This window comes from Pollicipes pollicipes, unplaced genomic scaffold (genome assembly GCF_011947565.3).
Source record: "Pollicipes pollicipes isolate AB1234 unplaced genomic scaffold, Ppol_2.1 Scaffold_7231;HRSCAF=8579_pilon_pilon_pilon, whole genome shotgun sequence".
In the NCBI taxonomy this organism is placed as follows: domain Eukaryota; kingdom Metazoa; phylum Arthropoda; class Thecostraca; order Pollicipedomorpha; family Pollicipedidae; genus Pollicipes; species Pollicipes pollicipes.
Window position 1 is genome coordinate 7809358 of NW_023597034.1, and position 22330 is coordinate 7831687.

General features: G+C 50.7%; 1 protein-coding gene across 1 annotated transcript in view; it reads left to right on the forward strand.

Moving 5' to 3' along the window:
• Nucleotides 1–22330, forward strand: part of LOC119110451 (metabotropic glutamate receptor) — a gene marked incomplete in the record, with an annotated part of 78184 nt that overhangs the window by 9558 nt on the left and 46296 nt on the right. The window contains 2 exon segments of the mRNA XM_037234282.1: nucleotides 14138–14292; nucleotides 22003–22173. Coding sequence (XP_037090177.1) covers nucleotides 14138–14292; nucleotides 22003–22173 — 326 coding nt within the window.

A 22330-nucleotide genomic window follows, 5' to 3' on the forward strand; every position in this document is an offset into this window, starting at 1 on the left:
GGAATTTAATATGACGGTCTCTTTCGTGCACCGGTTCGTGATGTACGATTTGGATATGCCACCCACACACAGATGACCGTGCCACATACATGTTTACCATCCACTGGCAGAGACAATCAAGAAAACAGCGTTCTTTGTGCGAGTTGTTCTGCATAAGCTTTCAGAAGACTGGATTTCAGAGCATGTTTTGGTTCTTGAACTTCGTCTGTCTTTCAGACGAAGCTCGCCTAAACGGGGGTATCGCCAAAAAGGATATCATTTTCTGGAATAGCGAGCATCTTGACATATTTATCGAGAAGTCGCTGCATTCTAGGAAAGTGATTACATGAATTAGCTTTTTAAGATCAGGATGTACTGGCCCTTCACACTTGAAACTGAGCATGGAGAGTATACGACAGCCCACGGTACGGAAGGCATGGGCGTCACTAAAGAAGTTTGGGACAGCACTGGAGAGTCAAGAGTACGGAGAGAGGAAGGATGGTTGCACCAAAGATTCTAAACTTTATGAAAACAGAGCTCTTCTGCTAACGGTTACAGACCTTTAATATACCAGGAGTTACCGTCTAACTCTCGCCCTGATTCGCTATCTTTTTTTTCAAAACGTTAACGGATGAGAGGAGAAGTCATTGCGACCCCTCGCTGTTTCTTAACTAATACTGAAAAAGCTTCGAGATAAGACCAATAAATTGGTTTCAATAACATCTGGCGATTGGTAATGAGTCTTGCGTTGCCAGTTTACCAACTGATATTACTAAACCAGGCCCATGGTCCATTATCTCCCGAAAATCGGGCTTTTCAGCTTTACGTGCCACTATTGACAGGCCATGCCATGTAGTATGATGAGACATACACAGACGTGTTCCTTGCGTCATTTGGAGTGCATTGACACAGAGTGTTGCGTATTTTCCGGTTCCATTTATGATGTAGCGTTCCGTTAGTGTGACAATGTTGTCGCCGCGCTCGGTCAGAAGATCCTTTGTCGTCCCGCTCGCAGTCAGGAGATTCGTTGTCGCACCGGTCGCAGTCAGAAGATCCTCTGTCTTCCCTCTCCCAGTCAGGAGATCTTTTGTTGTCCCGCTCGCAGTCAGGAGATCATTTGTCGTCCCGCTCGCAGTCAGGAGATCCTTTGTCGTCCCGCTTGCAGTCAGGAGATCCTTTGTCGCCTCGCTCTCAGTCAGGAGATCCTTTGTCGCCCCGCTCGCAGTCAGGAGATCCTTTGTCGTCCCGCTCGCAGTCAGGAGATCCTTTGTCGTCCCGCTCGCAGTCAGGAGATCCTTTGTCGCCTCGCTCTCAGTCAGGAGATCCTTTGTCGTCCCGCTCGCAGTCAGGAGATCCTTTTACGTCCCTCTCGCAGTCAGGAGATCCTTTGTCTCCCCGCTCGCAGTCAGGAGATCCTTTGTCGTCCCGCTCGCAGTCAGGAGACCCGTTGTTTGTCTCTTCCCCTCACAGACCGTACATCACCGTGCAGTGTTCTTAAAATGATGAAAAAACGGTCACCAGTCAGAAACCAGCGACGTGGTAAACGCTGTTGGTGTCAAAACATGCGTTTCGAATGCCCCAGAGGCTACAGACAATTTTTAAACGATTACACGACATGGTGGACAGATACCTTCATAAAACTCAAGGGCTCGCATCGACCTCCCCCGCCTGCTGTGATGACGGGAGTCAAACAACCTTTTCAAAAAGGCATTGATGATGCAGCCAATACGTACAGATATTGCGTATTAAGTATACAAGTTGTACTACTGAAGGTATTTGACAGTGACAATACAAGCATTGTTTGCTCGATAAAGTCGCGTTTAACCAGTGCCTTCTGGTACATTGAAGGTCGTCATCTGTCAGTTGTATAGCTCTGATGCCATAATATATATATATATATATATATATATATATATATATATATATATATATATATATATATATGTGTGTGTGTGTGTGTGTGTGTGTGTGGTGTGTGTGTGTGTGTGTGTGTGTGTGTGTGTGTGTGTGTGTGTGTGTGTGTGTGTGTGTGTGTGTGTGTGTGTGTGTGTGTGTGTGTGTGTGTCTATGTGTATATACCAATCCATTGCCTATGTGCTCGCCAGCACATTTTAATATCACTGCATTTGCTCCTCAAACCCTGCCCCGCACTGCTCTCGAGCACGCGTGCACATCAGGGAAGTGTTTACCAGCCACGTGACGCGCCGTATTGACGGCGATGCAGCCGCTGATATCGGCAGATCGTCGCTGCTGTACATCCCACGGCATCGACCGCTCGCCAGAGCACAGCAGCGCAATATGCCATGCCGCTATTGCTCGAAACACCGCCGCCGAAGATCGATGAGACAACGATCAGCGGCGAGATGCGGCCGCCAGCAGTCTGACACAGCGGACGCCGGCTGTCCATTTCTTATTCGCCCGCGAGGCAATCAGTCTCTATGCTGTTGGGCTGGTGCCGGCCGCCAAGGCACGGTTGGTCGTTAGAAACGGCAATTCTGCTCCACGGCGCCGGGTTAAAGGTGGTGGCAACATCCGCCGACTGCGGTAACGCTCACAGGCGGCCTGCCAGTATGCTGCTGCCTGTGCTATGTTGTAGAGCGCGTGTTCTGCCACAGTGTATCCGTTTACTACATGTCAGACGGTCGCAAATGGCAACAATTCACCAAAGCTCATTCCGCATTCGGCATATCAATCAACGGTGGCCATACTTTCAGACCGTCGTCGGCTCCCTATTGAACGCTGACGCAGAACTTATGTTGGGTCGGCCAAAGCCCGATACTCCTGACGACTTGCAGTAGTTTTGACGACGATCCACCGTGCGCGTTCACACGAGTGCGAAGGCCACGGAACTGGTCAGCCTGGGCTCTGCAAGACAAGTATTGCTACCGAACGCTCTGATGCTAACACATCTCTCGTCTTCTCCCCCGACTTCTCCGAATGCATATCAAACCAACTTCTAAAACGGCTGCCGGCGTCGACAGCTCAACGTGCAAAGCGCACAATCTTACTAGCTCGGGTAGCTCAGCTGATGAAGCCGTGTCTATCCATGCCAGGTGATTGGCACCGCTTCACTTGTGGCATGAGCAAAGAACGGCTCCGCGACAACGGAAAGGATACCAGCTGCTGGAGGGGGGGGGGGGGAGGGGGCACCATGATTAGAACCACGGCATTTCACATGAGGCGTCTGTGTCCGAACCTTGACCCATGGGCGTCAACCTGACCACCGTAGTCTCTGGTGGTCGTTGAAAGGGTTCATTACGATGACGTGCATCGCAACCAGTATATAGATGTTGCTTCCACTCGAAAACACAATCAGTAGTTAGAAAATTATGCCAACTTTATGACCAGGTTGTGTGTGAGACAGTCCTCATCGCTGCCCGAAGGCGCATATTGAAAAGGCGGATCGAAATTACTTAGTGCATTTCGAGGAACATTTTGCATACAGATAAAACGGTACTTTTACCTAATTCTTCATAAAATGACCAGCAGGAGGGAAAGATCGATGTATTGTTATTTCGGCTAGATGCCTTTATCGAAACGAATATCAGCAGTAAATTGGACATTACCTGTCGATTTAAGTCAACTTTTGAAAAGAATAGTGGAGGTTTTTTTTCAAAAAATCCCACTTTTGTGTGACATGTGACTTAAACACTGATCATGCAGCTGCCGTGGTTCACATAGACGTTACGTATATTTCCGTGTGGGAGAAGGACTGCAGGGAAGATAAATCAAATTTCACTTCTACCGGGTCTGCTCCCGTAAAACTGCGTGACCCGTGACAGCAGTCTCTGAGAATTACCACGTGGCATTCAGATGTGGTGTGAAGACACGCACTTTTAGAAAAATGGGAGCTTCACGTAAGCAGCGAATAGACGTCTGCTGTTTTCATATCCTGGATTTTCCTTTAAAACCAGTCCATGTCTCCCCAGAAAATGCAGGCCAAACAATGTGTCGTATGTTGAAATAGAGCATAGCTGATCGTACTCACTGGGTGAAACCTGCGGCCCAAAGAGCCGTTCTTATTCACCAGTACAAGCAGTGGTGTAGTGCTCGGCGGCAGGCCGCTGCTGGAATGTCGGCGGCAGCTTTTGTCCCTTCATTCTGGAGTGCTGCGATCATTATCGAGCGCCAGTGCAAACTGAAGCATTATATCACCCCGATGCACTGACGGGCACGTGCTATTCAGCCAGTGTATAAATTATCATATAAAGGTCAACACAGCCTAATGGACAGGTCAATAAAGCTCGATAAGCGCTTGCCAAAGGGGAGTCCTGTAGGGTTGAGCTGGCATGCTGGTTGCCGAATATGATTTTGCAACGACTAGTTGGCGTTGCAGATATGGTAATGACCTATGCAAAGGTTATCAAGAGAATATAAAGATGCCCAAAACTGGCTTGTGATAGGGCTTCATTTCCTAATTTGGCTGTTGCAAGTGCGCAAAATGTGACGTAATATGTCTCGTTCTTCTTGAGGAAAATATTCAAGCGACCGTTAAAAAACATCATACAACACCGATAACATTAAACGTTAGATTGCTGGCTGCTCGCTATTAAATTGTTTGTGCTGTGTTGATGCCAATTTAAAGGAAAGCTGACAGGATTCCTCCAGATTTGTCTGAAAGCGTGTGGTGATTTTGAAGACTGCCAGTCGGCTCTTGTGGCGCCACCAGAGCTCTCACCAGCGTCACAATACCATGTTGCCCTACATATGCTCTACACCAAGCACAGGTGAGGTATTTTGGTAGAGCGTTAACGGTGACCCGTAAACTGGTTCAGCCAAAGGCAGATCCAGAGACGGCAGGCGGCATTGGGCCATGTCCCCTCCTTGGGCCAAAAGGGGCTCCTAAATCTTACAGTGGGGGGGGGGATCACTGCTACTGTTGCACACTGTCACTCACCGATAAGTCAACTTATCGAATAATCATCAAATGAGTCAAATAAGTCGAATAAGCCGAATCGGCAGGCAATCGAAACCGCTACGAGACCACTATCACTATCGCTCTCACTGTCGAGAGAAAAGTGCCACTGTGCCCTCGGCCCATACTTCGCATGCCATAGCGTTGCGATGCAGATAGCAGAGGCTTCCATCTTGCTGGTGGGAATTGCGTGCCGTGGCCGTAGCGTTACGATGCAGCGAGCCGAGGCTCCGGCCTCGCTGGTGGAAATATTTCTGCTGCTCTCCGTTGACTAGGACTGAGGGCATGCATATCAAAGACACACGAGCTGCTTCCCTTGGGCTCAATTCACTCACGTTTCTATTAACCCTCGCCCTGATAGAGGGAAGGAGAGCATGTGGTCCATGCGACCTCCGTAAAGGCTTCTGAGGTCACTTCTCCGGAATGCCGAGCAGTCGTGCTCAAATTTTCGGCATCCTCTGGAGCGTTCATTACGCATGTTTCTGCATCAAAAACGTGCTCCCAGCTTTTTATTTTTGGGTAGCAGCGGTTTTTTTGAAGAGCATTGCACGACGACTTACGCCCGCCATTGGCGTGGGCGGCTGGCGGGATGTAAAGCTAGCGAGTTTGGTTTTCCGGACAATTTTTATTTCGATATTATATAGTGGGTACCACTTATTGGTCTAGCAACATAAAACATGCTAAGGCTCGCGAGAACTCGCTGAGACCAATTCACTAGTATGTTCTTTTCGGCCCTATCTTCATTAACTTGGAAATGGTAGGGACGTTGCACCGACTCCCGATCAGTCCATGCTATGAAAAACAGTTAGTGAGGACTATGAAAAAGTTATTTTTAAGACTATATTCCAATGAAAAAATGTTTTGCCTTATGTTGTCATTTTATGTATCTGCACATATTTATATATGTACATATTTATATACCAAGAGAGAGAGAGAGAGAGAGAGAGAGAGAGAGAGAGAGAGAGAGAGAGAGAGAGAGAGAGAGAGAGAGAGAGAGAGAGAGAGAGAGAGAGAGAGAGAGAGAGAGAGAGAGAGAGAGAGAGAGAGAGAGAGAGAGAGAGAGAGAGAGAGAGAGAGAGCGAGAGAGAGAGAGAGAGAGAGAGAGAGAGAGAGAGAGAGAGAGAGACAGAGAGAGAGAGAGAGAGAGAGAGAGAGAGAGAGAGAGAGAGAGAGAGAGAGAGAGAGAGAGAGAGGGAGAGAGGAGAGGAGAGAGAGAGAGAGAGAGAGAGAGAGAGAGAGAGAGAGAGAGAGAGAGAGAGAAGAGAGAGAGAGAGAGAGAGAGAGAGAGAGAGAGAGAGAGAGAGAGAGAGAGAGAGAGAGAGAGAGAGAGAGAGAGAGAGAGAGAGAGAGAGAGAGAGAGAGAGAGAGAGAGAGTAGAGAGATAGAGAGAGAGAGAGAGAGACCAGAGAGGGAGAGAGAGAGAGATATATATAATATATATATGATATATATATATATATATATATATATATATATATATATATATGTATGGCGTTTTCTATATTCGGATATATGCATCATGAATCATTCATTATATTCATTAATTTGGAGATAGCAGGGCCGTTGCACCTTCGCCCTCAACCCCCCCCCCCCGCAACAGTCCGCATTATAGCAAACGGCGAATTAGGGCTATGGTAACTAAAAGTTTTTAAAACTATATTCCCATGAAGAAATATTATGGCTTCTTATTTGACGGCTTGTTAATTCAGAACCGGCTCTGCCACTTTATATTCATAATCGACATCATATTAGGCATACCCGTAAGTTAGCAGTCTCACGCTCATTAGCAGCTGGTGCTCTGCAAACACTCATAAGCGGTAGGATGCACGCATTACAGTATTAATTTCTCATTAATGCTGGCTCGTGCTTTACACGAGGAGGGAGCAGCCTTGGCGACCAGTTCTATTCAAATTGGAAACTGTTCGCGGTTGTTTTGCTCCGGTAGTAGTGAAGCCGAACTTCGCGTGATCGCAGTGATGTTCGACACAGGGGATATCCCGCGGTTATCGAGCCATTCGTTTTTCAGCTTAAATCTTTGCGCGCCGAAGCCACGGGATTCGGTCAGCCAGTTGGTGTGATATCCTCAATAGGCCGTTTGTGCTGCAGAGAGGCTGCGGACGGTGCTGGAGGTTTTCGCTGGCAGGCGTGCCGCTGGGCGTGCGTCCGTTGCTAAGCACGCTGAGTAATTACTCTACCCAGACACGGCCTTGTTTAAAGAGCAGCCTGGTAACGTTATGTACCGCTAACATGAGCCAACGCTATGTATTCAAGGGGACTTTGGGGATGTTGACTGTTCTGAGGACTCTTCGCTGCTGCGTACGTGACCAGGCTGACCGCATCCCGGTACCGCCCCCGCTGGACACATCCCTGTGGTGCCTCACGATGGTACACGAAAGGCTGGCGGGAGGCCGGGCCAGCGCGGCCCGGTGCGACAGGACAATTGTCAGTTGCAGACAGAGCTGCGGCGACCAGCATTTACGGCGTGCAAGTGTATGGCACGAGACGTCCTCATTTCCTGTGAGGTTTCCAAGACGTCTTCCACTATCACACTACTGGCAATCACACTTTGATTGCCGAGCTCAGAACGGGACCGAAGGAGGTTCTGAAACACATTTGCTCGTCACAAACAGAAATTACTGCAACACCACCTGCCACGGAACACCGGGTGAGTCAAACTGCAAGCTGTCACGGAACACCGCGTGAGTCAAGCTGCAAGCTGCCACGAAACACCGCGTGAGTCAAGCCGTCATCTACGGGCCGTGTCGCGAAGCACCGACGTTTACGACATGACCTCCTGCGGAAACCGTATGCTTGGACTCGACGCGGACGCGCCGCGTCGGACACGTCTGCGATGAGAGCACGGCTCATGGCATACCGGCGTCAGTACCGGTCCCCGCCTGCGCGCCAGACGCGGAGGGGCGCAGCCCGCCGGCCCCGCCCGCGCTCCACGCCCGTCAACGCGTGTCGGATACACATGGCCCGAACACAGCGCGCCGACGGGCCGTCACCATGTTACGCAGTGAACCTCGCGGCAATGTCGTAATGTGTCCATTTCCCCATGGCGCTGCCAACACGCACCGATGAAGCGGACGGCTCGGGACGGACCGGTCGAAGAAGGCCCGGACCACGGCCTCAGGATCACTGACGCCGCCGGTCGCTCAGCTACACACTCCACGGCCCGCGCCGCCAGCTCCGGCACGGGACACACCGCCAGGCTCCGGCACGGGCTACACCGCCAGCTCCGGCACGGGCTACACCGCCAGCTCCGGCACGGGCTACACCGCCAGCTCCGGCACGGGATACACCGCCAGCTCCGGCACGGGACACACCGCCAGCTCCGGCACGGGACGCACGGCCAGCTCCGGCACGGGACACATTGCCAGCTCCGGCACGGGACACACCGCCAGCTCCGGCACGGGCTACACTGCCAGCTCCGGCACGGGACACCGCCAGCTCCGGTGACATTCGCTGTTTCTCGTCGTCTCTGGCGGAGAGACAGTGAGTGGGGCGGGGGAGCCGGGGGCAGGGGCAACTAGGCAAGCTCGCTTCAAACACATTCAGCACTATTTGCATAGGGGAATGTATGGCGAACATTGTAGCATCGTAAGGGAACTATGGTGTAGTCTCTTCCATTCCATCATCCTCACAAGGAATCCCGGGACTGCTTTCACCGCTGCGGCCAAAGAAGACAGGCGCTCACAATAGGTCCGGGCGGCCAAACGCTTCCGGCCCCACTGGAGGGAGGGGTGGGGAACGTGTGGGGGGGGGGCAGGACCAGACGGCGCCAAGACGCTGATTTACAGCCGCCGGGCAGCGTGCGTGACAGACGATGTTGGCGCACTGTGGAGGTGACGCCATCTCGGCCCGGCTTTTGTGCCCCGCCCCCACCGCCATCCCATCTGCCGCTTATCAACCGCCCGCTGGCGTGTCCGGCAGGTGGTGATGTGACAGGTCACAACTGACGTGCACATCCTGCATCAATACAGGGCTGCTGTATTGTGAGTGTCTACACAACCTTTTTACCTCAAAAGAGTCGACAAAAATAATGGGTGGATCCGCGCTGCGTTCACTACCTAACTGTACCAACGCACACATCCGTACCAATCACTTATTTTTTACCGGCTAGCCGGGGCTAGTGTGGGATATGCCAGACCGGCGAGCCCTCTCGTACCGGCTGGCTGCGGCTGCTGTGGGATATGCCAGACCGGCGAGCCCTGTCGTACCGGCTGGCTGCGGCTGGTGTGGGACATGCCAGACCGGTGAGCCCTGTCGTACCGGCTGGCTGCGGCTGGTGTGGGATATGCCAGACCGGCGAGCCCTCTCGTACCGGCTGGCCGGGGCTAGTGTGGGATGTGCCAGACCGGCGAGCCCTGTCGCCAGCTCTCACCTCAACAGCCATTTGTCCTGTCGACTACCGACTTTTGACACAACCGGTGAACTGCGACATGTCGGGTGAGCTCTTACACAGCGGGTGGGCTCCAACGCACCAGGTGAGCTCCGACATACCAGGTGAGCTCCGACATACCGGGTGAGCTTTGAAACAATTGATGAGCTCCGACTCACCGGGTTACTCCGACACAACAAGTCAGCTCTGACACAGCGGGTGAACTCCGGCCGACACAGCCCCCCCCCCCCCCCCCCCCCGGCACACCTCACCGCCCCGGTACTGTCGAGGCGCGACACCGTGGGAAACACGCCAACCATTCGCCGCGTACGGTAGTTGGTTGGTAGGCCAAGGATGCCTACTCAGTGCACCGTTGTAGCAGCATGCGTTTGCCTTTGTGGTGATGATGCCGGCGTGGGAGTGGCTTCCGCTAATGTCGCCTGAAGTCCATTATGGCACACAATAGACCATTAAGAACCTGTCTGTGGTACGCCGTTCAACACTGCAAGCAGCGGAGCCTCGCAGTGTCGATGCCAGACGGACAGATGGCTCAGGCGGACGGGCTGACCGACAGACAGACAGACTGACAGACTGACAGACTGACAGACTGACAGACTGACAGACTGGCAGTCTTACAGACTAACATACTAGCAGACTGATCCGATTGACCGACTGACAGACTAAATAACTGAAAGACTGAGAATTACAGACCAGCAGGCTGGATGACTAGCCGACTGACAGACTGACAGACGGAGGGTGAGGGAGGGAATGACGGACGGACGGAAAGTCGTCCAAGTATGTGACAGACACACAAACCCAGAGACGGACGTGCAAACGGAAGGGTGGACATGCAGCGATCATGAAAAGTCTGTAATCAGAAATGAGCTCCTTCGCCACAGTCGTGAAAAGCGGGGGTCATGTTAACAAGGGGTTAAATGGGGGAGGGAGGAACCCCCTTTCCTGTCTTCATTTGCCTTTTTCCATGTTTCACCTTCTCACTCCCTCCCTCTCTATCTCTATCGTTTATCCACTCTCTCACGTACCTGTCTGCCAGCTCTCTCGCGCTGTCGTCCTTATTATGCGATTGGTGCCACGCCTCGCCGAATCTGTGGGGCGTGACCGCGCGTGCCCGAGGCAGGTGCCGGTGATGATGTATTCGGAGAAGCAGGGCGCGCTCTCGCTGCGCCTGCAGCACCGAGAGGGGTGCAGGCGGCGCGTGACCTGACTGAAGCCTCCACTCAGACCCATATCGCGGCACAGAGCGAGGTGACAAAGCCACAGATCAATGTCCAGAGAGGAGTTTTTTTAGAAGTGTGGTCCATTTGCCAGTACTTTGTTTGCCAGGCGGACATAATTTCTGTCATATAGTGCACTGTGTAGCTGAGAGTGCGTAAGAGATGAACTCTACCACCGCGTGCTCTGTCTGCTCAGTCTTCCAGGTCATGCCCAATTATGTAAGGTCGCAACGCACTTATGACGATGAAACATGCTATGTTTTTAATAAAATTCATTGGTATTCCGGAAATAGAGGCATCATGAAACGCTGGTTAACGGCGGAGCATTAACCAGCAAAACAGCGTCGGGGCAATAATAAGGTAATTACGATTATTTTTTTGTATTGTTTTATGTCTGTATCGTGTTTTATATCTGTATCGTGTAAAATTGTGATAGAATGTGGATGTCTTGACATGAAGGAATACATGGTACGGTTTTTGCATGTGCGTGCAGAATCAGTGAGGCCATAAGTGTACGATTGGTACGACTGAGATGTGCTTGTTTTCGCCACTATGCTCGGATGTCTTGTTTAGTTGGCGCATGAGAGACTTCGAATTGCACATGATGGGGTGTTACTGTTGTGCGGTATATTTATGCCGACGACAGGCAGTATATTTTGATTCTGTTGGTAAGGAAGATTTAAGATTTGTTGCATACAACATCAGCAGTAGGAGGCCGGAGAGAACCGAGTGATGGCACTCCAATTGCAGCCGCAGGCGTAGGAGCAGGAGCCAAATGGGCTGTTGGGCTCTCGCCCACTGTTGGCTCATGGCCACCATTTTTCGGGGAAGTTAAATAAGGGCCGTTTTTACGAAGGATAAATGCACTGAAAGTGTTAAAGGTTCCCTTTTAGAACTTTAAATATGCACTAAACCTAAGCAAATTGTTGCTTTCATGCGATTTCATTCGCATTGAACAGACAAAACGCAGCTGATCTTTCTCTAAGCAAGTTTTAACGTGAAAAGAGCCTCTTTATGGACTTTTGTGTCATTTGATACCTTTATCCAATTTATGGGATAATGTCAGTGCTAGGTAACGGTGCGAATCGGTCGAGGGTGTCGGACGCTGAGCTCCGATGCTATTGTTTTATATCTGTATCGTGTGGAGTAAGACAGGCTTTGAGGATCGTTCCATTCAAGAATCATTCATCATGGACCATGTCTAGATAAGCAGGCTCTGAGGTAATGCATACCTTGTTAACAGGAGGCAAGCAAAAGAGAGGAGTGCGTCTTGTCGCGTCTGCGGCCAGAATGCCACCAGATCGTTTTCAAATAGTTTCGAAGAGTATTTGTAGGATGACACCTGGTATCACAACTACCATACAAGCAGCAAGCATATCACAATTTTGGCAGCATATACCCTTGATAGGCATATGTTTGAGTGCAATGTGCAATATGCAATAGTATTTCTAGCAGACAATCGCTCATAAAACTGTGTCGTTAGTACAGAAACGCTGAAAACCTTGTACAAAGTTTATGACTATTTGACGATTAACCAAAATCTTCGCCTCGGTCTGGAATGTTGAAATCTCCCTGTAAAATAACATCATCTTAACACTTCCAGAACTGACCGAGAAATATGCGCCATTTTGTTGCCCCTTATGCTGAGTGGATAGAATGACGGACCTTCACAAAACTATACTTACATCTCGATCGGCAATTTGTGGACAAAAAGCAAGTAAGCTGCATGTCTTGCCATTGCCCTAGCTTCTGTGGTTTACAAAACGATGAGAACAACTATTGGCAAGGGGGTGTTAGATATCTGGGTTGGGTGCTTATAGCTTACATCAAGGTAATCACATTTTATGTCGTCTGTTTAAGCCGGAGTTAATATGTTGTCGTAGCAAGCATCCGCAGCACCTCTGAAACGGCTTTGAGCCGAAAAGTAGTCTGAGTGTATGGGGTTTCAAAGAAAGCTTGAAATTCCGCTAGAAGAAAGGAGTCGAAATGTGATAGGACATCGGCAGTTAACATCCTCATAAGCTGTTAGCGCCTGAATGATTTGCAGTCATTAGTCAGCGCTAGAACATGCTGAATTCTCATTAAAAGGGATTTCATATGGGTTTGACGAAAATTTGCTCAATTCATACCCAGGCAAATTCAAATTTCAGGGCTACAAAAGCAGCCGAATGTATCTGGCATACCTTTATCCACACGAAATAACACACTGCAACACGCGGCGACCTCTTTGAGTACAAACTGCACAATCTGCTGACGCAATGCGGTCTATGTCTAAGAAACCAACGCGAATAGCTCTCGCGTGGCATATATTTTTCAAAACAGTCTTTTATTGTTGTGTGCTCTATATACTACCATAGTATTAGGCCTTCGGTATTACAAATGCGTCATTTGCTTTTACATTGATGGTAAAGTCAAGTGACTCATACTCAAGGACTATGAAATAGCGTTAATTGCATTCTCATGCTTTTCAACAAGCATTGAAAGCTATCTGCATTCCGGCACTAACAGCCTCCAAAACAACAGATTTTACCAGTGGTGGCCGCAAATGAAACAAATGCATGAGACAGCATTCCATGCCAGGAAGGAAACCGCTACAGCTCGGGCATATCACTCTTCGGGGCTCATACGGTCGAGACCGTGGATGGACACGGTACAGCCATCGCGAGCACGTTAAGGTTTCAAATCATCCCGCATCTTACCCGCACACAGCCACACACAACCCTCCTGCGTTTAAGAAACACCCGATAGTTGTTTCCCCTTGAGAAAGACAACAGGCAGCTACCGTTTTAAATGTATGGAGACTTGCGGCTACAGTTGAGCTGCATTTGACCTACCGAAATCTGCCCGCGTGACCCGTGCGACCTTAACCTGAGAGGAGCCGTGGCTGCCACCAGCGGAGGCGACCAAATGGCGGGAGTGAGGCGAGAGTGCGCAGGACACTGGCAGCTGTCGCTAATGCCGGGCGTGCGGCGGTTGCGGGGCGCCGCGTCATTGGAGGCGGCAAATGAGCCGCGCCGCGGCGTCACCAGCCGCCCCCAGAGGCCCGGCAGAGCCGGCACGTTGCGTAGTGTGCGGGTCCACCCGCCGCAAAATCCCGGCCTGGTGACGGCCCAGCCGGCAGGCTAACTGCACAGAGGTCCCAGGCACCTGCCATCCGGAAATGCGATAGGTTTATGGTAATTTCTATTTCGATTTATGTGGAAAGCAGATCGTCTTTGCGATGAGATGCCATTCTCCGGAAGGATCTCATCGCGGTATTGTGTGGCACGGCCGCCGGCAGAGAGCACCGCTGAATAATTTACCCGAATTTTGCCCTTTGCAAGCAAATGGCACGGAGACCACATGAATTTAAAAGCACTCCCGCTGAGGACTTCTTGGAGCCTGGTTGGTCTCTTTAATGCGGCATATAACTGAGGCAAATAACTGACTTTTTAGCACACCGTGATATTTGATGCATTTTAGTTCGTGCACATATTTACATGCAATATATTCGGCCATGGAACAGTATATCAATACAAATATAACACCAATGCAATTACGAGGAACGTGCATACAAAACCAGTGCACCTCTTTCTAATGCCGCCGCCTCGTCCGACGAGTCACGCACAGCCGCTCTATCCGCAGGATCAATCAGCAACATCGACGACGGCGAGTACCAGTGCAAGGACGGCTCCATTCCGCTGATAAGAAACCAGGTCATATCGGGCGTGGTGGGCGCCGCCTCCAGCGTCACCTCCATCCAGGTGGCCAACCTGCTGCGCCTCTTCAAGATCCCTCAGGTAGGGCGGAGCGCGTCGCGTGGCCACCACGGGCGTGCGCAGGGCGGTGAAGGCGCCACAGACTCGGACTGAATTCGGCCTGCGGTGATCGCTTGATCGTGCGCCTACATGCTGGCGCGCTGACCAGCCTATCGATCTTGTCTGGGGCGTCCGCGTGTAAAAACGGCGGCTGCTCCAGGAGGTCCGGGGCGAGCAGAGGTTGGGTGTGACGATTCGTTGACAGCGTATGGCGCCGTAACTCGATAGAAGTTCGGCCCGCGCGGGGGTGCCTCTTCAGGGCGGCCCAGGCTGTGATGCAGTTACAATGGCAAAGTTTTTGCAGCATCGATCTCTTTTGTATTGGCTTTTTAACAGCTGCAAAATTCAGGTAGCTGTGCACTGGGGTGCTGACATTGCTGCTGTCGGTTGTACTGTGCCAACAGAGGCGCAGCCAAGGTTGACGGGGCCTCCCCCTCTCCCCCCCAAACTAGGCACGTTTTTTTCTTTGGCGCCGTGGCTGGTTCCTGACATAAGTTAAAAATCAACATCACTGAACTCAGCCGATTTTAATCATGCTGAAAAGAACAGTAAAGTGCAGCGAAAAAATTAAGTCAGCATGATCAGTTCTCATTGACCTCTGCCAATCCTGCTTTTAGAAAATTTGGGCCATCCATAGCAGTACCGTATTCATAAGTTAAAGAGAGATGTGGTCTTCAAGCGCTAAATGGAAAAATAAATATGTGAGACCCCAAAAAACTTTCACTAACATGCTACTTGCGGATTTTTTTTACTCTGCCGTCTCCTTCCCGCGTGTACTTTCCTCCGCTGACACACACCAGCTACCCGGAATGAGCAAACGACAGCTGGTGCTCTCCAGAAAGTGACGGATATTGGGGCAGTGTGAGGTGCCGAGGCTAGCCAGACCGAGAAGTGGGCGGCTGGGTTTGGGTTCTGGGATTTGATTGCTTTGTGACGCCACCAGGGCGGATCTCCCGTCACATAACTGATGAAACTGCTACCAGCTTAGGGACTGCCGTTCAAAAGAATAATGCTTCAAAGAACAGGCTTATGTCAACAGGAATGATGCCAACTGCTGAAAGATGTCGCTTTAACCGATCCGCCTGAGCAGAGATAGGAGTTTTCGGATACACCGCTGGCAGATTACGTGCGCCATTGTTGAAGGTTTTCTTGGTGGTCGTTGGCGTACCGCTCTCCCGCGGCGGTGACTCCGATGCCAGTGCTGGTCTCCACGGCCGCTGGCGGTCGCCGTGACCCCGGCCAGCGCACACCGCAGAGCCGCTCGGGCAGCCGCCGGCCGGTAACGGTGTGGGATGGCCGGCCGGATACCGCTGCGGTCGTCGTTCAGTCGCCTGCAGCCGCGGACGCGCACTGCCAACTTTGCCGTCGGTCGTCCGCTGATGACGCCACTTCGGCCGCGCTGCTCAGCCCGTTCGAGTCGTACAGCTGCGCCTCCAGCGCCGCGGCACCGCGGTCAGCTCGGCCGGCCCGCGGGCGGTGGCCGCTAGTGGAATCGGCGGCCGGGCCGGCACGGGCGCGCAATCTTCGCGTCGAGCGCGCCTCGCCACGCGCCTGGCGTGCGTCGCGAGCGGCGGGCTGCGGCCCCCGGCCGTGCAGCGGCGGCCCCCGTGCAGCCATCAATGGCCGGCTCACGTACCCGGCCGGGGTCATAAGCGGCCGCCGCCGTCCCGACGCCGCGCTTTCGGCGCGAGCAATGACCTTTTGATGGTGAACTGAGGTCTTATGAGGTCCATTATTGAGATTATTGAAATTAAATTGTCTCGGCTCCTCGAGATATTGCTTCTTTAGAGCAGCGCGCCAGTGGACTGCATGGACTGCATGAATACCCGTGAATGCTTTTCGGGGTCTGCGTGTGATCGAAACTGCACTGGTATTACAGATTTAATGCAAATAGTGTACCCTGGTTTGACCCTTTCGCGATGGAGCCGTTTCTAGACCTTCATCCGGCCAGGGCCCTGGCAAGCTCCCGTCTCCTTTAAACGTTTGAACTAGGACGGAGTCGAGAAAAAGCAGTGCGCTGCTCCTTGCCTAAGCTACCTAAGCATATCTGCTTTCTGATTCCAGGTCAATGAATGACCTCCCATGGCCACGATTTGAACTTCAAACGGGCATTGCCGTAAATAAGACAAAAGGTTCTTGCCGATGTGCTTCTCTTCGTAAGACCCAGAGGGTAATTCGGCAGCGCTGACGCGTTCGTCACCATCTTTCCGTTCTAGAAATGCCCCGAGCTTTCGGTCTGGGTTAACAGGAGCTCCCCAGGAGCGTCGCCAATGCCGGTGGCTCAGTTGGCTAGGGCGCCTGCCTTCCGATCCACCTACCCGTGGCGGGATGGATCCGCGTCGCTTTAGACGCTCGCTATGCCTGCGGCCGGTGGCAGCGGTCGCGCTAAAGGTCAGCTGACGTCAGAGAGCAGGACGGACCGTGTCGAGCATTGCGGCACGTTAAGCTTTCACCACGAAATCCTGCCGTTGCCTGGAATTGCGCAATCGGATGGTGGGGTCAGGGCTCACACGACAAGCGTGAGCTCTGGTCCCAGAAATCCATGCATTCAAAGGGCTCGGATCATATTTTAAAAAAGCTCAAGTGGGGTTGATTGATGACCCCCTCCGAAGGTTTTTCCGGAATTAGCTTCTAAAGGCGCGTTGTAGCCGTGCCAAGTCTTGCATAGCTATAGGTAGTTGCATTGCAGATCTGCTTATAGAAAAATCAGATTCACCTTGAAAGGTCGCTGACCTACGGCAGGTCAAATACAGGCCGTCGTTGTTAGCCAAGGCCATGTCTAGGGAAATTGTTCAATCTGATACGACGACAGAGTGTTAGACGAAGCCGTACATCTCTGAGATAGTTTCTTAGGCAATACAACTATTGCATTTAGCACTGCAACAAAAGTCCACTGATCTGGGGTCAGGTATGAAGGTCAGACCGAGGTCAAAACTAATCTGGTTTTTACTCAAAAACTTACTTTATGTGGTAGCTTCTGGCAATCATTTTGAATTTATGAATTCCATGGACCTCGACAAACATGTTCCATGAAGTTCTAAAGGATCAGAGTATGCTCTTGACATAACATGACCGAGGTCAACATTTCAAATGTTGACCTTGGTTTGTGTTTGTTTGTGTTTAGGAACATACGGCATATTGTAGTTCACAGGTCAATATAGAAACAATTTTTATGTTTTTGGTAACCTTGACCTTCTAAAGGCCAATGAAGTTCACTGAACTTAGATGAAAACTAGCGACTTTTTGTTTAGAACAGTTCTCTAAGCTCACGACCGCTGCATGAGGAGGTCTGAGGCACTCTGGGCAGCAATCTGGGGTTTAACCTTATTTGACCCAATCTAACCTCAAGATCATAACCTAGGAACCTTAAATTTATACACAAGTGAGTTCACACCCAGGCTAACCCACCCTGTGAGTTTCATATATCTAACTTTCTTGGTTTTTTGGAGATCTCAGTAGGTCGAACTGAACCCTCACTCTAGCGAAGGTATTAACCGGCCACCCGGGCGCGTGTTGATGAGTAAATTGTCCAGTCACAAAATTTTTACTATGAGCTGAAACACCTATTGAAGCGCATAATGTATAATCCTACTACCGGCAGTTACCACGCGCCGTGAGTTGTCACTTCTCTGAAAAGTGGTGTAAACAGGAAAAGACATAAGCGGTGATCACCTTTCTTGGTCGGATAATGAGCTACCTCTGATGTCAATCTGGGGGCTACATATGTTTTGTATCGTTGCGCATTACGTTGATTTCGGTAGATAAAGAAAAGGTAGAAAAACGGGTAGATAGGATTTACATTATTTGCGCATGGCCTTTGTCAGGCCGCACTTGCTGATGAAATCGAATATTTCCATCCACGTTATAACTACGCAATAAAGGGGATTCAGATTTAGTCTAATGAAATGTTTAAGATGGATGATACTTGAAAACTACGCGAGAGCAGAGTAAAACACACTGGCGATACTTAACACAAAAGCCTTTTTCATCGAGGCTTGTACTCTACTGGTACCTGATTTTGGTCTCGCTACATTCCACAGACACCTCATTCCGATTACACGGACAATAGCATTAAACGAAATATTTCACAATAACTATTGGTATGCTTTTTATGTGAAAATGAGTGCTCTAGACAGCACAGCTCTCAGTTAAGTAAATGTGCTGCTCAATACGTCATGGTTTGAATACGTCATCGTACCTTACACAACACTGTTTGAGAGTCAGTTAACGGCCATTATATCTGGAAATCGTGATCACAAACACCAGATAATAACGCCTCATCAATTATGTTTTTATTGACGCTGATCGCCGCAAGGCTTATGGAATGGCAGGATTTGAATGACGTTCTGACGTCGTAAACGTCAAAGGGACTTTGAAATACTCGCCCCGAAATACTCCCCCCCCCCCCCCCCCATTTCCCGGGCATTTGGCTCGGAAACAGGAGGGGCTTAGGCCTTAAGAAGAGCAGGGCTGTGAACAACACCGAAACGTTTTTAAAATGCTACTTCAGTTCAAAACCCCATAAGAATGTGGAACACTCCCTTTAACAGGGGCGAAACTCCTCCTTTGACCTGAGCATTATCAAAATATCTGGTTAACTTTGCACAGGATGATTTTTTGTTTCGTCATCACGTATAAGTTTGTCATCATACGCTTGTGTATTTGGTCCCGTGGAACCCAGCCATAAAGTCCCGCAAACGTCAACCCACGAGTGGTCACATGAACATAAAACAAGAACGCCCCCGGAGCAGAAAGTTACGGCCAGCTTGACGGCCCGGACCAACCACAACCAAACCAACCACAGGCTCCACTCATGCCCATTTTATCTTTCGATCTTTTTAGATTTGGTCACGCATTGGGTCCTTGTCTGATCATGTTTACGCGAAGAGGACTCATGCAACTGCAATCACAGAACATGGCAGGATTATGATGGCGTTTACAAGCTTTAATGATTCAAGTTTACGATCTTGCTTGACCTTTGAAAGATAAGAATCGCTTACATGCAAATTCCATTAGCTAAGTGAGTTGAAAAAACATGGCATTACGGATGCAGTATTTCGGTACCCACCTTGGTGCCAACTATAACTTTGGTAACTACTTACCTGTTCTATATGTTTAGTGGTTACCAAGTTATTTAAGGCACCTCCTCTCTTTGGGCGGGTGTTCATTTCCGTTGGGTAGGACACATCTTGGCATGGTCACTGTACGCCTCGGAGACATATCGGGATTTGAATACTAAATTCCATGCTCACGGTGACTTTGAGGTCATATGCAAGTATCTATATAAGTCGAAACACATGCAATTAAGACGGCATAGGGGTCCATGTGAAAGACCAGGTGTCGTCCCACAAATACAGCTAAGTTGAGCGTGACACAAGTGTTTCCTACCTGTTTATGCATGCAAACAACGAATATTTGTATGCATGCGAACTTCTGTGCATGTCTTTGGAAGGCCACAAAGGTGCAAGAGCGACTGGCACTGGGCGAAAATGCAGGGGTTGCCATGCAGGGTTCAGTGGTCGGGGCCGTAAGCACAGGCCACCGCTCGCGGGTCCAGAAGCCGGTCACAGGTCCCGGCAGCACGGCCAGCAGTAGCTGCCACGTGTGCCTGCGGCGGTGGTAGCTGAACCCTGAGGAGGTTACGCCCCACCTGTAAACCGTCCGGACCGTCGCCGCTCGCGGGCCCAGGAGTCAGGTCACAGGACCCGGCAGCACGGGCAGCAGTAGCCGCCATGTGTGCCTGCGGCGGTGGTAGCTGAGCGGTTATTGCCCCACCTGTAAACCGTCCGGACCGTCGCCGCTCGCGGGCCCAGGAGTCGGTCACAGGACCCGGCAGCGCGGCCAGCAGCAACCGGACATGGCCGGTATACGGGCCGATGTCAAACAGTAACCGTCGCCTGCGAGGTCAGACAACAGCATAGCTCGTATTTGGACTTTTTCAGCCTGTGGCGCTGGTTATGTGAGTAATTACCAGACAGAAATGCTCCCTCTAATCACCAGTAAAAGTGCCGGGGCACTTCAAGGCTTGAAATCCGTCATGACACTAACGGATGTGTGAAAAATGGTCCGACGCCTGAGGCTTAAAAGGATCTACTGTAAGAATAGTCTTGCCGCGGACTTTTCGCTGAATATGACAATAGCTCAGAGTTATCTCATGTAGGCTGCATCGTCTTTGAACCTCACGTCGAGCTCAGTGAATCGATACGACAGTTTTATCGATGGGTCGTGCTCTATTGTGCCTGTCATCGCGTAGCTCAATAGTTCACTGACATAGGTTTTTTTGCCCAGGTGGTAGCATGCTTTGTGAATCGTTGAAAATAAACGAAAGAAGCATATGGTCGCACTCCAAATATGCACAACGCGAATGATGTGGATAAAATCGCCATTGTTCACCACCTGGATACTCAAGGCTGCGAAGATCGCCAGAGGTATAACATTAAAGTAGCATTGAAATATTTCGCCTACTACATGCATTTTTACTTCCATTCCACCTATCAACAATAGACAAATATCACTCAGAGAGGCGATGCGCACCCAAGCGTGCAGCGAAGCCCATTTCGTGCCGACGACACAAGGCAGCTAAAGGAAATTAATAAGAGGGTTTCTTGACAATTTTTCCAGTAGCCAATAGAACGAACGTCCAACAAAGGATGATTAGATTGCTGTTGATTTATAGAGCGAAATCGTGACTTGAAAGGCCAAGCCTGTCCACCGGACAGAAACTGACAATAGTAAATAGCTTGTACGTGATGAAAGGTGGTAGTTGGAGCAAAAGCACTTCCTGCTATGACAGTTGAATAACATGACCGAACTTAGTAACGGTTAATGTGCAGCAAAATGTGTCCGCATGTACCAAAAACCGTCCATCAACACATCGCATAGTCTGTCTTGGGGATCTACAAAGATCCAAGATCTACTGCACAAGCACAACTCCGCTTGTGCAACGATTCTTCTGGTCACGTTTCTGGCACATAGGAAATAATTGCCACCTTTAAATGTTTGGGGAGACAGGCCCGCCCAAGAATTGCTTCCATTTCAATACGCGGGGAATGGTCCAGAGTCCTTGGTGGATGCATTACTATCGTCTTTTTTCGTGAGGCTTTGGCTTTATCAAAGCAATCGCACGAATTGTCCGCGTGTCGTGGAATCAAACCCCTGCACTGGCTATACATATACAATACCAGCCTTGTCTTCACATGGTGCGGGCGGTGGGTCAGTTTTGTCGCTGAATGTCAGCGAGACATCTCCACAGACTCCGACGTACCAGCCACCCGCTATCACCGCCCGGCCGCCTCAGCTGGTAAAGTCCCTGTGTGTCTGCCATTCACTGCGAACCGAGAAGCTCTAACACAACGCCACGATCGGGACCATCGAGAGTTTGGTCCTCTGCAACGGTATCTCTGGAAAGTTTTGGCCGAGTCATGGGGCATTGGGCAGGCGTGTCCGCGGGAAGCAGTACTTCCATTTGTCAGTTATGCCGGCGCTTCGGTCCGTAGAGTCCTCAAGGGCCGGGCGTCTCCGGAGAAGGCAAAACGCCGAAGTGAAAATATTTCAATTGCTCAAGATTTGTTGGAGTTTAAGTCTGCTAATTTCAATGCCTGCATATCCCGGATGCACTGAGCCGGTTCCTCTCTGAACGTGTCCCGGTGACGTCACGGGCTGGGGTAACTGGGCGCGCCCGCTCCGCCTCAGGTGTCCTTCTTCTCCACCTCTCCGGAGCTGAGCAGCAAGCAGCGGTTCGAGTACTTCTCGCGCACCATACCGTCGGACGAGTTCCAGGTGAAGGCCATGGTAGAAATCGTAAAGCGACTCGGCTGGACCTACGTCTCCATCATCTACGAGGAGTCCAACTACGGTGTCAAGGTAAGCCGGCGCTGGGCCAGCGCGCGCCCGCAGGCGCTGAGCCTACCACGGGGCTTTCCGCTGAGCCTTTTGAACCGTGACGACGTCGCGATTCAGGGGCCCGGTCCCGTGTTCAACAAGCTGAGTGCTTTGGAGCAGATCTCTCTCTCTCTCTCTC